Source organism: Oncorhynchus clarkii, chromosome 20 (assembly GCF_045791955.1).
Source record: "Oncorhynchus clarkii lewisi isolate Uvic-CL-2024 chromosome 20, UVic_Ocla_1.0, whole genome shotgun sequence".
Classification (NCBI taxonomy): Eukaryota; Metazoa; Chordata; class Actinopteri; order Salmoniformes; family Salmonidae; genus Oncorhynchus; species Oncorhynchus clarkii.
This window is the reverse complement of record NC_092166.1, coordinates 47,667,994-47,683,437: the sequence shown is the minus strand read 5'-3', so window position 1 is coordinate 47,683,437 and position 15,444 is coordinate 47,667,994. Positions and strand designations below refer to the sequence as shown.

General features: G+C 42.9%; 1 protein-coding gene across 2 annotated transcripts in view; it reads right to left on the bottom strand.

Moving 5' to 3' along the window:
- Positions 1 to 1,558: 1,558 nt before the first annotated feature.
- LOC139377464 (MAGUK p55 subfamily member 2-like) overlaps positions 1,559 to 15,444 on the bottom strand; it is a 63,527-nt gene continuing 49,641 nt past the window's right edge. Inside the window, exons 5-11 of one of the 2 annotated variants that reach the window (XM_071120493.1) lie at positions 12,323 to 12,454; positions 12,087 to 12,189; positions 7,664 to 7,732; positions 7,282 to 7,443; positions 6,820 to 7,022; positions 6,265 to 6,393; positions 1,559 to 2,471 (exon numbers count right to left, since the gene is read on the bottom strand). In XM_071120493.1, coding sequence (XP_070976594.1) covers positions 2,295 to 2,471; positions 6,265 to 6,393; positions 6,820 to 7,022; positions 7,282 to 7,443; positions 7,664 to 7,732; positions 12,087 to 12,189; positions 12,323 to 12,454 — 975 coding nt within the window. In that variant the 3' untranslated portion in view covers positions 1,559 to 2,294. The remainder of the gene's footprint in view (positions 2,472 to 6,264; positions 6,394 to 6,819; positions 7,023 to 7,281; positions 7,444 to 7,663; positions 7,733 to 12,086; positions 12,190 to 12,322; positions 12,455 to 15,444) is intronic. The other variant, XM_071120494.1, reaches the window with a different exon arrangement.

Here is a 15,444-nt window from a genome sequence, read left to right as displayed (position 1 = left end):
CCGTTCGTGTTTTCGCTTCCTACTCTCAGGTAGACCTCGCAAGCAGCTAGGCGCCTCGCCAAAGAAGCTAGTCCATTGTTTCGATTTCTCACGGATTCGGGGAGGTCTTGTGGACGGTGAGTACCAAGTGATTCATATTCTAATAGTTCTACCCGGGTGTATGTAGTAATGCATGAAGTAAAATGATTATGAAAATTTGAGAAAAACAGTAGAAAACACACAACAAAAAGTAGAAACCTGTTTTGTCAGAGCTCGAGGCGAGGCGCCCTTGGTCGGCGCTATCTTAACCACCCACTCATACAGAGATCTCCGCTAAACATAGAGTTAAGATGTTTAGCTGTCTCTCTGTGACCACCGATAATTTCAGAACGAAGTCGACTACAAATACAAAGTTGGCAATGTCTTTGCAATTGTTACAAACAAGCAAATGACAAACAATGCTTCAAATGAAAACTAAGATGACTGATTTAAAAGATAAATAATATAGGCTGCATAGGCCTATTGTCACGCCCTGACCATAGAGAGGCTTTTATTCTCTATTTTGGGTAGGCCAGGGTGTGACTAGGGTGGGCATTCTAGTTTCTTTATTTCTAGATTTTCTGTTTCTACGTTTTGGCCAGGTATGGTTCTCAATCAGGGACAGCTGTCTATCGTTGTGTCTGATTGGGAATCATATTGTATTTTGTGGGTAGATATCTTTGTTAGTGGCACTATAGCCCTAGGAAGCTTCACGGTCGTTTCTTTGTTTCTTGTTTTGTTGGCGACATTTACATAAATAAAGGAAAATGTACGCTCACCACGCTGCACCTTGGTCCGGTCATTTCCACGACGACGACCCTAACACCTATATACAGTATTTCAATCATATTGAAATACATTTTATGTTCAATTAGTTATATTTTGCTCATTTTAGGTTAAGCTACTCTTTGTAATTTTGGCCTCACTATTTGTCATTATGTGTAGCAACATGTGCAATGATGTGCCAAATCTTGTGCATTATTATTGGATACGTGTAAGCAGCCTCAATATTTGCTGCCATATGTGGAAATATCTAAAGCTGATCCGAGAGCAGCACTGCCTTTCTTTCGACCCTATCAGTATCGACACACGCTCCAACGACGCATTTAGAAAACATTCTCTCTGCGTGGTGTTTTGGGAAACGCATGTTACATATTCGGCCGTTGTAGGAACGATAGAAACGTTAAAACACTCGTATGCCTAAGTTTCTATTGGGAAACTATTGGGAAACCGGGCCCAGATCTTTTGAATGGTAATGAAGACTTGATAATCAAATTCAGGAAAACAAGGTGATTTAAGATATTTATGACATAACATCATATTCATATTCGTGATTTAGTCATATCAATGCCTTCTCTAAAAATATTTGACGCTCAAGAAGTAAGACACATGGCAGAAGGGTAGAAAAGTCACCTTTGAACTTCGTCTCCTGCTGCTTTGACAGCATGCCGGAGCATGCATGCTCTAGCCGAGAACTTACTCATTTCGTCCTGCAAATAGGCATTTCTATTAAGATTTACATGAAACATTTTTACTTTTACTCTTTATTGATGCCAAGTTGTGGAAAGAACTGTAGCCTGGATCCCTTCATCAAACAAACGTAAACTATTCGGTTTCACCAACAACAAAAAAAACATTTCCCATCAACAAATGCAGATCCATAATGTCAAGGAACAAAACTTATGATATGTCGGGTTGAATGTGTCCCTCACTATCAAATAAGTGTTTAAAACACATTTTTATCCAGGGTCTTCCGGCTGTGGGCTGCCATTGTAGATCACGCAGTAGCTAACTCTCACAGTAAGAACTCGTTACTTACAGGCTGTTTGATGTGTACGCTGTTTTTGTTAATGAACATTGCAGGCCGGTACTTTTTTTAATGCAAAAAAAATAATTGTAGACCTGGCGAGCTGCCGAAAGATTTGTAGTTCTAATGAAACGGATTTCACTTTTCGGCTTCATGCTTCTTCTTGGCCATCAAATACATTGAAAACCATCTTATGGTAGAGTATACAATTTCACATATATCTTAAATGGCCACGTTTTCATGACTTGGACGATGCAAATTTGAGGCTCATTTTTAGCCTACAAAACAAGGGAAATGGAACTAAAATTGACGTAACTTGCACATCGTATAGCGTTACACGCTGCTGAAGGAAAATCCACTCCTTTACAATTTACTCTCTCCTAATTGGTCCCACTCTGCCAACTCCTCAGACCTTTGACCCCTATTCTGACCTCCTGACCTCTAGCCCTGACCTCTGATTGATTGGCCTTTAGAAGACCCAGCTGACAGGAACCCACTGCTGCTCTGAGCTCAGTCTCTCCAGTGCCGTCTTCAGGCCGCAGAAGGCCCCCTCCAGGCTGTCGTTGATGATGTTCAGGTCAAAGAAATGTCCGTAAGCACGCTGGATCTTCTCGCTCTCATCCAATGTCCTCTTCAGCTCAGAGTCCTGCATGGGAGGAACAACATGGTGATGATAGTGGTGATAGGAGGTCTATGATAGAGGTCTACGCCCAAACAGTTCGAGCTTCTAATTTTAAAAATGTTTCTCTCCAGAAATAAGTCTCTCACTGTTGCCACAAGTCATAGACCCCCCCAGCTCCCAGCTGTGCCCTGGACACCATATGTGAATTGATTGCCCCTCATCTATCTTCAGAGTTAGTTCTGTTAGGTGACCTAAACTGGGATATGCTTAACACCCCGGCAGTCCTACAATCTAAGCTAGATGCCCTCAATCTCACACAAATTATCAAGGAACCCACCAGGTACAACCCTAAATCCGTAAACATGGGCACCCTCATAGATATTATCCTGACCAACTTGCCCACCAAATACACCTCTGCTGTTCTCAATCATAATCTCAGCGATCAGTGCCTCATTGCCTGCATCCGCGGTCAAACGGCCACCCCTCATCACTGTCAAACGCTCCCTAAGACACTTCTGCGAGCAGGCCTTTCTAATCGACCTGGCCCGGGTATCCTGGAAAGATATTGACCACATCCCGTCAGTAGAGGATGCCTGGTCGTTCTTTAAAAGTCATCTCCTCACCATCTTAAATAAGCATGCCCCATTCAAAAAATGTAGAATTAAGAACAGATATAGCCCTTGGTTCACTCCAGACCTGACTGCCCTCGACCAGCACAAAAACATCCTGTGGCGGACTGCACTAGTATTGAATAGTCCCCGCGATACGCAACTCTTCAAGGAAGTCAGGAACCAATACACGCAGTCAGTTAGGAAAGCAAAGGCCAAGTTGACAAACAGATCACTGATCATTTCGAATCCCACAGCACCTTCTCCGCTGTGCAATCCGGTTTCCGAGCTGGTCACGAGCGTGGCTGAGGGGCACCCAAGGTACTAAACGATATCATAACCACCATCGATAAAAGACAGTACTGTGCAGCCGCCTTCCTCGACCTGGCCAAGGCTTTCGACTCTGTCAATCACCGTATTCTTATCGGCAGACTCAACAGCCTTGGTTTCTCAAATGACAGCCTCGCCTGGTTCACCAACTATTTCATAGATAAGAGTTCAGTGTGTCAAATCGGAGGGCCTGTTATCCGGACCTCTGGCAGTCTCTATGGGGGTACCACAGGGTTCAATTCTCAGGCCAACTCTCTTCTCTGTATATATCAACGATGTCGCTCTTGCTGCGGGTGATTCCCTGATCCACGTCTACGCAGACAACACTATTCTGTATACATCTGGCCCTTCTTTGGACACTGTGTTAACTAACCTCCAAACAAGCTTCAATGCCATACAACACTCATTACGTGGCCTCCAACTGCTCTTAAACGCTAGTAAAACTAAATGCATGCTTTTCAACCGATCGCTGCCTGCACACGCCTGCCCAAATAGCATCACTACTCTGGACGGTTCTGACCTAGAATATGTGGACGACTACAAATACCTAGGTGTCTGGCTAGACTGTAAACTCCTTTCAGTGTCCTATTAAACATCTCCAATCCAAAATTAAATCTAGAATCAGCTTCCTAATTCACAACAAAGTCTCCTTCACTCACGCTGCCAAACATACCCTCGTAAAACTGACTATCCTACCGATCCTCGACTTTGTTGATGTCATTTACAAAATAGCTTCCAACACTCTACTCAGCAAACTGGGTGCAGTCTATCGCAGCACCATCCGTTTTGTCACCAAAGCACCATATACCACCCACCACTGCGACCTGTATGCTCTCGTCACCTGGCCCTCGCTACATATTCAAGGCCAGACCCACTGGCTCCAGGTCATCTATAAGTCTATGCTAGGTAAAGCTCTGCCTTATCTCAGCTCACTGGTCACTATAACAACACCCTCCCGTAGCAAGTGCTCCAGCAGGTATATCTCACTGGTTATTCCCAAAGCCAACACCTCCTTTGGCTGCCTTTCCTTCCAGTTCTCTGCTGCCAATGACTGGAACGAATTGCAAAAATCGCTGAAGTTGGAGACTTTTTCCTCCCTTACTAACTTTAAGCATTAGCTATCTGAGCAGCTTGCCGATCGCTGCAGCTGTACACAGCCCATCTGTAAATGGCCCATCCAATCTACCTACCTCATCCCCATATTGTTTTTATTTACTTTTTTGCTCTTTTGCACCTCAGCATTTATACTTGCACATCATTATCTGCACATCTATCACTCCAGTGTTAATTTTCTAAATTGTAATTACTTTGCTACTATTTCCTATTTATTGCCTTACCTCCTCACGTCATTTGCACACACTGTATATAGATGTTTTCTATTGTGTTATTGACTGTATGTTTGTTTATTCCATGTGTAACTAACTCCCTGTTGTTGTTTATATCGCACTGCTTTGCTTTATCTTGGCCAGGTCACAGTTGTAAATGAGAACTTATTCTCAACTGGCCTACCTGGTTAAATAAAGGTGAAATAAATCAATTATAATAAAATCACGGACAAATATGACTTGTGACTTATTTGCGTACAAATAATTGTGCCCATTCAAAAAGCGTCTGAGAGTAGGGGTGCTGATGTAGGACTGTACATCAGGTCAAACTGATACTATGACATGACCGAGACGGTAACATGGGGTGATGTAGCACTGAGATTAGTGGTACACAGTCAGAAATTAATTGGTGTTAATGGGCTTATTACAGTTTTTCTCAATTGCTAAAACACAATTACTGAAACCTTGCTCCATTTCCTGAAAACATTAAACACAAAACGTCATCTTCAAGCACTATTTACATGACCTCTGACTCCTCTTGCAAAATGAAACATTCGCCTCAAAACAGTTTTACCTGTGTTCAAAATCAAACACTGCTCTCAAATCATAACAAAGTGATCAAAATTATATACACTCTCAAGCAGTCAGTAAACAATACACAGAAAAATAGAAAACACATTGTTCAAAACATACAATTCTCAGGGAGAAGTACATTTAAAAAAAAATAAATAGTAGCTCAAAATTGATCAGAAAATACTACTCTGCTTTGCTCTTTGCAATTTTGTTTTTTGTTCTTCCTCCTCCTTGTACCCCTATTTTTACAGTACTGTACCCTGCATCTCACAAACTTGTCCTTTGTCTCTGAGATACTGTAATTCTTGGTTCTTTGTTGATATGAACCTGCAACCAGTCAAAATCTATTGAGCAGCCAGTACTGTTAATAAATGGAAAGCACAATGTTCAAGGCCATACAATTCATCCATGGTACAGTATACAGCCTACAATGCACTGTACTATAGTATCCATTCTCAGACTTTCTCCTTCCCACCTTCAACAACCGGTTTGCTCTCTGAACTGGCTTATATTGGTTGTCGCATCATTTGAAACATGTTAAATCAATTTTGAGTGGTTGTGTTCAATCAATGACATATGTTCTCTATTTGTATTTGATTGTTGCCACTTGTGTTTACCAGTATGGATGACATGTGTATTAGAGTGCGAAATGTGTTTTGAGAATGAGAATGTGTTTCGAGTTTTGCTGAAAAGTCTAAGTGAGATCTGCAAATTATGTTTTATCATGTGAAATGGTTTAAGGTATTGACAACAGACTGCATAATTAGCTAAATGAGTCCAGGCAACTGAGAACTTTGTTCAGCCAATGGGTTTTAGTGTTTTAGCAATTGAGAAAAACTGTAATTAAATATGATGATTTGCTAGGGTTAATGCATGTTCAACATACCAGTCATACATTTTAACGCGTTTCAAACAACATATTCTGCTAACTGGAACAATGATGTAGCTATGATGCAACTGTCCAGTCTGTCTGGGACTCACCGTTAACTGCTTAGTCATCACTCCGGCTTCTTTGGCAGACTTATTCATGGCTTTGAGGACCTCATAATTTGGAGCCTCAATAAACACCACGTAGGGAAGGAACTCTGATGTCCGCAGAACCTTAAGTGCCTGCAGAAAGAAATTAAATAGTTGAAATGCAGTTTTAATCATAGATTATTAGTAGATGCTAATGCGGTAACGAGCTAATCAAATTAGCTATGAACCACTTGGGAATATTGAGTCTCATTAAAGTTTTCCATTCCTTCCATTTCATCTCCGTAATGTAAACCTTGGCTTTGGTTAAAAAATAAGAATGTTCTATAATAATCCTATTACTTCACTGATCTATGTGCCAAAGTTTGGCATAGTGGTAATGTAGACAACAATCTCAATAAAACAATAAAATACGAAGGGGGGGACCCAATTCTGTTGTCCTTTCAAAAAGAAAGAAAAAAAGGTCAAGATCAACCTCTTCTCTAGACATTGATGCAGAGAAAATGTGTCTGGAGTATTACACCGATGAATGAATAAAGATGCCCAGATGCTATAGTCTACCTGTGGGTTGACATCCAGGATGCAGATCTTTCCAGCATCCACCACCTCATGGATGGAGTTGATCTTGGTGCCGTAGAGGTTCCCGTCGTACTCGCCGTGCTCCAGGAAGCGTCCGTTCTTAATGTCCGTATCCATCTCAGTGCGAGTCATGAACGAATACATCTGTCCATCCTTCTCATCCACCTTGGGTTTCCTCGAAGTAACTGGAAACAGGTAATAAAGAGAGATTGATGGTTGTTGTTGGGTGATGTACAGAAAGGTGTAGCAACTGACAAGCACAGTGCTGAGCAACGCACACAGAATAAAGAAATGTAGTCCTTGTATCTCATACAAATGTGAATACAGTATTTGTATTTCTAAATTGTTTGTATGTTTTTAAATTATTTTTTAAATATGGCATAAATCACAGAGGGTCAATGTCAATGGCTGGTCAGTGTTAAATGCTACTGTAGTGCTACTCACAGGGGATGGTGGTCCCGTAGCGCAGGGGGTCTGACACCAACAGTTTGTTTTTTAGACTACGGCGGCCCACTCCCTGTGCTCCAATCAGAACCAACGTCTTCCGGCGAAACGGGGAAACCTTGGCAACCTCCTCGTAGATCCTCAGCTCGTGCCGATCAAACTCTGAACAGGAACATATTGATATCAGACATCCACATAATCAGTGTTACTATCAGTATTACTTTACCTAATCTAATTCATGCTGCACATACACAATATAGCATACAACATTGACAACCGTTTACACTGTTTTCTAATCAAGTTTACAAGTAAAGAATACAATGGCAGCAGTTTCAAACATTGTTACGTTTACGAATTGTCATTTTGGCACGAAAAAACTTACCTGCATTTTTGGTTGTCAGATACATCATCTTTTTTTTCTTCTTCCCACCCATTCCAGAACAAAGAGGACCTGAGAAAGGCAACACACAAAATGTTGTCTTCATTCAGTACTTCCCAACCCACTTAAATTGAGTCTTTATCAATTTAATGGATAGTACCTGCCAGTCAGGGTCGGTTGCCTTTTACAATGTTGCTGCTCTGTATCATAAATTAAGTCTGCAATATGTAGCCTGTACCACCAGAGGGGAGTATGCCAATGCATTACAGCAGGGGCCTTCAATCTTACCCAGAAACCTCCTCCCAGGCAAACAGCGACCCAGGGACCCCCTTCATATATTAGCAAAAAATGTAAATGTTCCCACGTCTTGTCTTATCATTAGGTGACAGATAATGGCAAGGAGAACTAATCAACATTTTATAATGAATGGATTTAGAAGAATGTTTTTCATTATTTTGACCTCCCCACGTTGGATTTGTTAGAGGAAGTGTAACTCTAACATAGCCTATTAGCTAGAAAGGTAACTCCAGCTGTTTAGCTGTATAAACAAAGTTTAGCTATGTGTTGGCAAAAATGTATGTTCAAGCGAAGAAAGCTTACTAGTAGTTTTATTCTCCTCTTTTCTACTGTAGATAAGTCATTTAAAATGTGTTTATTCTGCTGTTTCTAGTGATATTCATAAAAACATGAATAAAAAAAGATTATTTTTTTTGTATATATATATATATATATATATATATATATATATATATATATATATATATATATATACAAAAAAAATAATCTTTATATATATATATATATATATATATATATATATATATATATATATATATATATATATATATACACAATTTAAAAAAAATAAGACTCTAGGTTGAATACCCCTGCATTACAGAAAGGATGGCAATTCAATTTGATTACAACAGTACACCTGGGAATCTCTGTCACTGCCCAGTCGTCTCTTCAGTATGGCTGGGAATCTCTGTCACTGCCCAGTCGTCTCTTCAGTATGGCTGGGAATCTCTGTCACTGCCCAGTCGTCTCTTCAGTATGGCTGGGAATCTCTGTCACTGCCCAGTCGTCTCTTCAGTATGGCTGCCTGGGAATCTCTGTCACTGCCCAGTCGTCTCTTCGGTATGGCTGGCTGGGAATCTCTGTCCCTGCCCAGTCGTCTCTTCAGTATGGCTGGCTGGGAATCTCTGTCACTGCCCAGTCGTCTCTTCAGTATGGCTGGCTGGCAATCTCTGCCACTGCCCAGTCGTCTCTTCAGTATGGATGGCTGGGAATCTCTGTCACTGCCCAGTTGTCTCTTCAGTATGGCTGGGAATCTCTGTCACTGCCCAGTCGTCTCTTCAGTATGGCTGGGAATCTCTGTCACTGCCCAGTCGTCTCTTCAGTATGGCTGGCTGGGAATCTCTGTCACTGCCCAGTCGTCTCTTCAGTATGGCTGGCTGGTAATCTCTGTCACTGCCCAGTCGTCTCTTCAGTATGGCTGGCTGGGAATCTCTGTCACTGCCCAGTCGTCTCTTCAGTATGGCTGGGAATCTCTGTCACTGCCCAGTCGTCTCTTCAGTATGGCTGGGAATCTCTGTCACTGCCCAGTTGTCTCTTCAGTATGGCTGGGAATCTCTGTCACTGCCCAGTCGTCTCTTCAGTATGGCTGGCTGGGAATCTCTGTCACTGCCCAGTCGTCTCTTCAGTATGGCTGGCTGGGAATCTCTGTCACTGCCCAGTCGTCTCTTCAGTATGGCTGGCTGTGAATCTCTGTCACTGCCCAGTCGTCTCTTCAGTATGGCTGGCTGGTAATCTCTGTCACTGCCCAGTCGTCTCTTCAGTATGGCTGGCTGGTAATCTCTGTCACTGCCCAGTCGTCTCTTCAGTATGGCTGGCTGGTGGGCTTTAAGGACATTTGTTTGAAGCAGAGACACCAATGGGCATGACATAACCTTTTGATATGACTCTTTGTTCATGGATACAATTATGACTGTGATATTGATGCAGTTTATATATTTGTTGATGGAATGCATTAAAGGGCCGGACCTTTGAATCATATCATGTACTGAATTCTGGTTCCAATGGCTCAGTCGGTAGGACCATGGTGCTTGCAACTCGACTATTATGTGTTTGATTCTTACATTGACTTGATACAATCAATACATGTGTTGACTATAAGTAGCTTGGGATTGGCATTTTATATACAGTCGTGGCCCCAAAAAATTGCATCCTTGTACTTTTTTCAAGTAACTCATTTTCCCTAAAAATAAGTTGAAATTGAACAAAGTATTTGGTCTCCACAATTCTTTATTTCACTGTTAATATTACAGAACCTTTGTTTTTTATTCAGAACTTAATATATCCATTTAAATAAAAAAATAAACAAAAATGACATTGACAAAATTATTGATACCCTTGACTTAATATTTGGAAGCACAGCCTTAGGTCAAAATAACTGCAATCAAGCGCTTCCTGTAGCCAACGACAAGCTTCCTGCACCTCTGTACTGGCAGTTTGGGCCACTCCTCTTGTGCAAACTGCTCCAGTTCTCCCAGATTAGAAGGGTGCTGTTTTCAATTGGATTTAGATCTGAACTCATTGCTGGCCACTTCAGAACAGTCCAGCGTTTTGTCATGAACCATTCCTGGGTGCTTTTTGAAGTGTGTTTGGGGTCATTGTCCTGCTGGAAGACCCATGACCTTTGACGGAGACCCAGTGTTCTAACACTGGGTTGTCAGAAAGGCATGCTCAAGTCTGTTTTGTCAAATTGCAGTCAGGCTTTTCAGTCTTTCCAGCCTTTCTCTCAGCAGTGGGGTCCTCCTGGGTCTCCTACCATATAACCCCCTTCCATTGAGTTGGCGACGGATGGTGCGACAGGAAACTGTCCTACCTTGTGTCTGAAGGTCAGCTTGAATATGTGTAGCAGTTGGCCGAGGTGCTTATCCACCATTCTAACAATCCTTCGCTGCAATCTTACATCAAGTTTTCTCTTTGAGGCCACGTCCAGTGAGGTTGGCTACAGTGGCATGGGCCTTAAACATCTCGATAACATTACGTACGGTGGAAACAGGAACATCAAGGTCTCTGGAGATGGACTTGTGGCATTGAGATTGTCCATGCTTGACTACAATCTTGTGTCTGACGTCCACAGATAATTCTCTGGTTCTTTCTTTTGTCCATGCTCGTTGCGGTACACACAGTGTCAAGAGAGATCTGGAGCTGGTTACTACAGGTACCAGTCCTCTTCTCTATTTAACCTGGATGAATACGTGATGTTTATACTGCAGGCACCTGCAACTCACCACTGGTGAGTTCAATTCCAAAGTAAAGGAGAATCACCTGCTGGAAATCAAATTATTTCTAACTACCTCTAGATGGTGCAAATAATATTGTCCGGGCCATTTTAGGATTTCTTTGTGGAATAAGCTAAGATGTAAATAAATTATTCAGATTTTTTGTTGTTGTTATTATTATTATTTTTTGCACACTGAAGACATACATATTGGATACCAAAATGTTTTATTTTTAAACAGTTTTCTGGAAGAAACTACATATTTGAAAAAAGTGCAAAGGTGCCAATAGTTTTGGCCACGAATGTATGACCATATCATATACTGCGTGAATAGCCCCCACAAGTGTCCCATATTTGTTTCATACAGGTCCAAGGGCAGTATTAGTGCCTTAGTGGACTGCCTGACTGCCACCTCCCTCTACTGAAGTGAAGAGCATGTGGCTGCAAGCAGGGCGGAGTGGGGGACTCACCACCTACCACCTGTGCTACAGACAGAAAGAGAACACTACAGTATGAATGTGACCTGGCACCTCCTGTCTAGAATGAGCTTAACGAGGAACAGCCTGCTTTTCTGAGTCATGTCTTTCTAAGTCTGCTTCTTTATGCTGGTCCCTCTTCACTGATTAAACAACCATCTTGAAGGGTGACGAGGGGACAAGCAGGCAGTCAAAGCGTATGCACACAAAACACCCAGAACAAAAAAATGTCTTTATTTTGTCGCAATTTATTCTACTCATGATTCATGTTGGTGGACCATATTTTGCGCATTCAGACAATAAAAAAGTATAATCTTATCCCATTTTAGTTTTTCTTGTTTTATCTTCCTGACAAATGTGGACTCCTGAGTGGAGCAGCGGTCTAAGGCACTGCATCGCAGTGCTAGAGGCAACACTAGAGACCCTGGTTCGATTCCAGACTGTATCACAACCAGCTGGGATTGGGAGTCCCATAGGGCGGCACACAATTGGCCCAGCATCATCCGGGTTAGGGTTTGGCTGGGGTAGGCCGTCATTGTAAATAATTTGTTCTTAACTGACTTGCCTAGTAAACGTGTTCAACTTGAGTAAATTGAGTGCTGTCTTTAGTGTGTAGAAGATGCCAAGCTCCTTTGTATCCTCAGTATATAATATACAGTACCTGTAGTAACCAGCTCCAGATCTCTCTTGACAAAAGCCTTCCTCTTCTCCTCCAGTAGCTGGCTAGGGATGAGGCCTGCACTGCCCCCCACTAGGTGACATGCCTGTGGTGGAAATACATTCATAAAGTGCTTCTATCACTGCATTGCAACCACAACATATATTTTTTAAAACTATTTAGGATAAACATGATAAAGTGAAAGACTAAACAGTGGTTGTCCGTTAGAAGTGACTGACCTGCCACCAGTTGAGGTCCTCCTGGTTGAAAAGCTGCAGGATGTCTCCACTGCTGAAGCCCAGGCCTGCCTCCTTACAGGGGATTAGGTTGTCATGGGACGGGTCGTAGTCAAAGTGACACTTCACATACGCCTGAGGGAGATGGAGAGGGAGCTCGGTGAACAGGTCAGAGCTTGAGTAGAGGTAAACGCCATCTAAACATAATACATAATTTCTAGTGCTCAATACACTGCCTACTTCAAAATGCTACGTTAAACACTTTATTACAGTATTTGTTTACATGCCATACTACTATGAACACAATACCGGCAACCAGTGTGTGGTCTCAATGGTTCCTGGTGAATAGCTACAGTATCTGGTCAAGACCATCTCCATCAGACAGCCTTGCTCACTTGAAACTCATTCATCTGCCTCTTACTGTCCCAGACAACACAAAGCTAGAGCACCACCCCTGTATCCCATCTCCTGAAAATGGAAGAGTCGGAAGGAGTTAGAGCCCAAACAGGTAGCCATGGCAACCCTTCCCTATGCTCAACGGTGATTACTCATGGCAGCAAGTTGAAGTGTGAATGAAATGCTCCCCTCAGCCCCTGAGCTACTCTAGCCCTCCCATCACCCCTTCTACCCCCCAGTGATTTTAGCAATGTGGAGGGAAATGTTGTCACTTGGAGTCACAGACAGGACACTGGGTAAAAGGAGTATTCTACTTAGCTCGGTCACCTCAGCATACACCGCCCGGTATATTACAAAGTACCAACATTAACTACCATCTTAATGACCACCTGGTAGTTAATGTTGGTACTTTGTAATATACCGGGCGGATCTCTTTAATGGACTGGATTAATTGAGCACTTAAGAGGAATGTATCATCCATTATCAATGTAGTGTAGCACCCACCTGCACAAAGCGCCTTGTATGTAATGTAATGTTACGGTGTTTTGACAAACTGTTTATCTCATTGTTGAGGGCCGCCATTGTCCCTGTTCCCAAGAAAGCTAAGGTAACTGAGCTAAACGACTACCGCCCCGCAGCACTCACTTCCGTCATCATGAAGTGCTTTGAGAGACTAGTCAAGGACCATATCATCTCCACCCTACCTGACACCCTAGACCCACTCCAATTTGCTTACCGCCCCAATAGGTCCACAGACGACGCAATCGCAACCACACTGCACACTGCCCTAACCCACCTGGACAAGAGGAATACCTATGTGAGAATGCTGTTCATCGACTACAGCTCAGCATTTATCACCATAGTACCCTCCAAACTCATCATCAAGCTCGAGACCCTGGGTCTCGACCCCGCCCTGTGCAACTGGGTACTGGACTTCCTGACGGGCCACTTCCAGGTGGTGAGGGTAGGTAACAACATCTCCACCCCGCTGATCCTCAACACTGGGGCCTCTCCTGTACTCCATGTTCACCCACGACTGCGTGGCCATGCACGCCTCAAACTCAATCATCAAGTTTGCGGACGACACTACAGTGGTAGGCTTGATTACCAACAACGACGAGACGGCCTACAGGGAGGAGGTGAGGGCCCTCGGAGTGTGGTGTCAGGAAAATTACCTCACACTCACACTCAACGTCAACAAAACAAAAGAGATGATCATGGACTTCAGGAAACAGCAGAGGGAGCACCCCCCTATCCACATCGACGGGACAGTAGTGGAGAGGGTAGTAAGTTTTAAGTTCCTCGGCATACCCATCACGGACAAACTGAATTTGTCCACCCACAAAGACAGTGTTGTGAAGAAGGGGCAGTAGCGCCTCTTCAACCTCAGGAGGCTGAAGAAATTTGGCTTGTCACCAAAAGCACTCAAACTTCTACAGATGCACAATCGAGAGCATCCTGTCGGGCTGTATCACCGCCTGGTACGGCAACTGCTCCTCCCACAACTGTAAGGCTCTCCAGAGGGTAGTGAGGTCTGCACAACGCATCACCGGGGGCAAACTACCTGCCCTCCAGGACACCTACACCACCCGATGTCACAGGAAGGTCATAAAGATCATCAAGGACAACAACCACCCGAGCCACTGCCTGTTCACCCCGCTATCATCCAGAAGGCGAGGTCAGTACAGGTGCATCAAAGCAGGGACCGAAAGACTGAAAAACAGCTTCTATCTCAATGCCATCAGACTGTTAAACAGCCACCACTAACATTGAGTGGCTGCTGCCAACATACTGACTCAACTCCAGCCACTTTAATAATGGGAATTGATGTCAAAAATGTATCACTAGCCACTTTAAACTATGCCACTTAATGTTTACATACCCTACATTACTCATCTCATATGTATATACTGTACTCATTTAAACTGCTACATCTTGCCATCTTTATGTAATACATGTATCACTAGCCACTTTAAACAATGCCACTTAATATAATGTTTACATATCCTACATTACTCATCTCATTTGTATATACTGTACTCGATACCATCTACTGCATCTTGCCTATGCCGTTCTGTACCATCACTCATTCATATATCTTTATGTACATATTCTTTATCCCTTTACACTTGTGTGTATAAGGTAGTAGTTGTGGAATTGTCAGTGGACTGGATGGACAGTACAGAGCTGTGGGCTATTAGCATGCCATGAATTACTGCTATTTGAGGGAGGTGTCCAGTCCTGTGAGCTTTTCCTTGATCTCTGGGTCAGTTACCGAAGAGTCGCTGGTTCAAATACTCCAGCCGACAAGGTGAAAAATCTGTCGATGTGCCCTTGAGCAAGGCACTTAACCCTTATTTGCACCAGGGGTACTGTATTACTATGGCTGACCCTGCAAAATAAAACCTTTCACTGTACCTCTCCGGTGTATCTGACAAAACATTTTATTGTTATTTATTTCATTTGGGTCATGATGCCACTGAGTACAATCAATCTCGCACACTCTTTCCCACTGGGCACACACTGGTTGAAACAACCGCGTTTAAACATAATTTCATGAAATGACATTGAACCAACGTGGAATAGACATTGAATTGACATCTGTGCACAGTGGGTTGACTCCTCAGAGATTCTGGGTCCATTAGCTAGACTCACAGAGCTAAGGACACTATACTAACAAGGAATCCAAAGGCTGGGCGGAAAGGTTCAAGGGGACTAATAGTAACCAG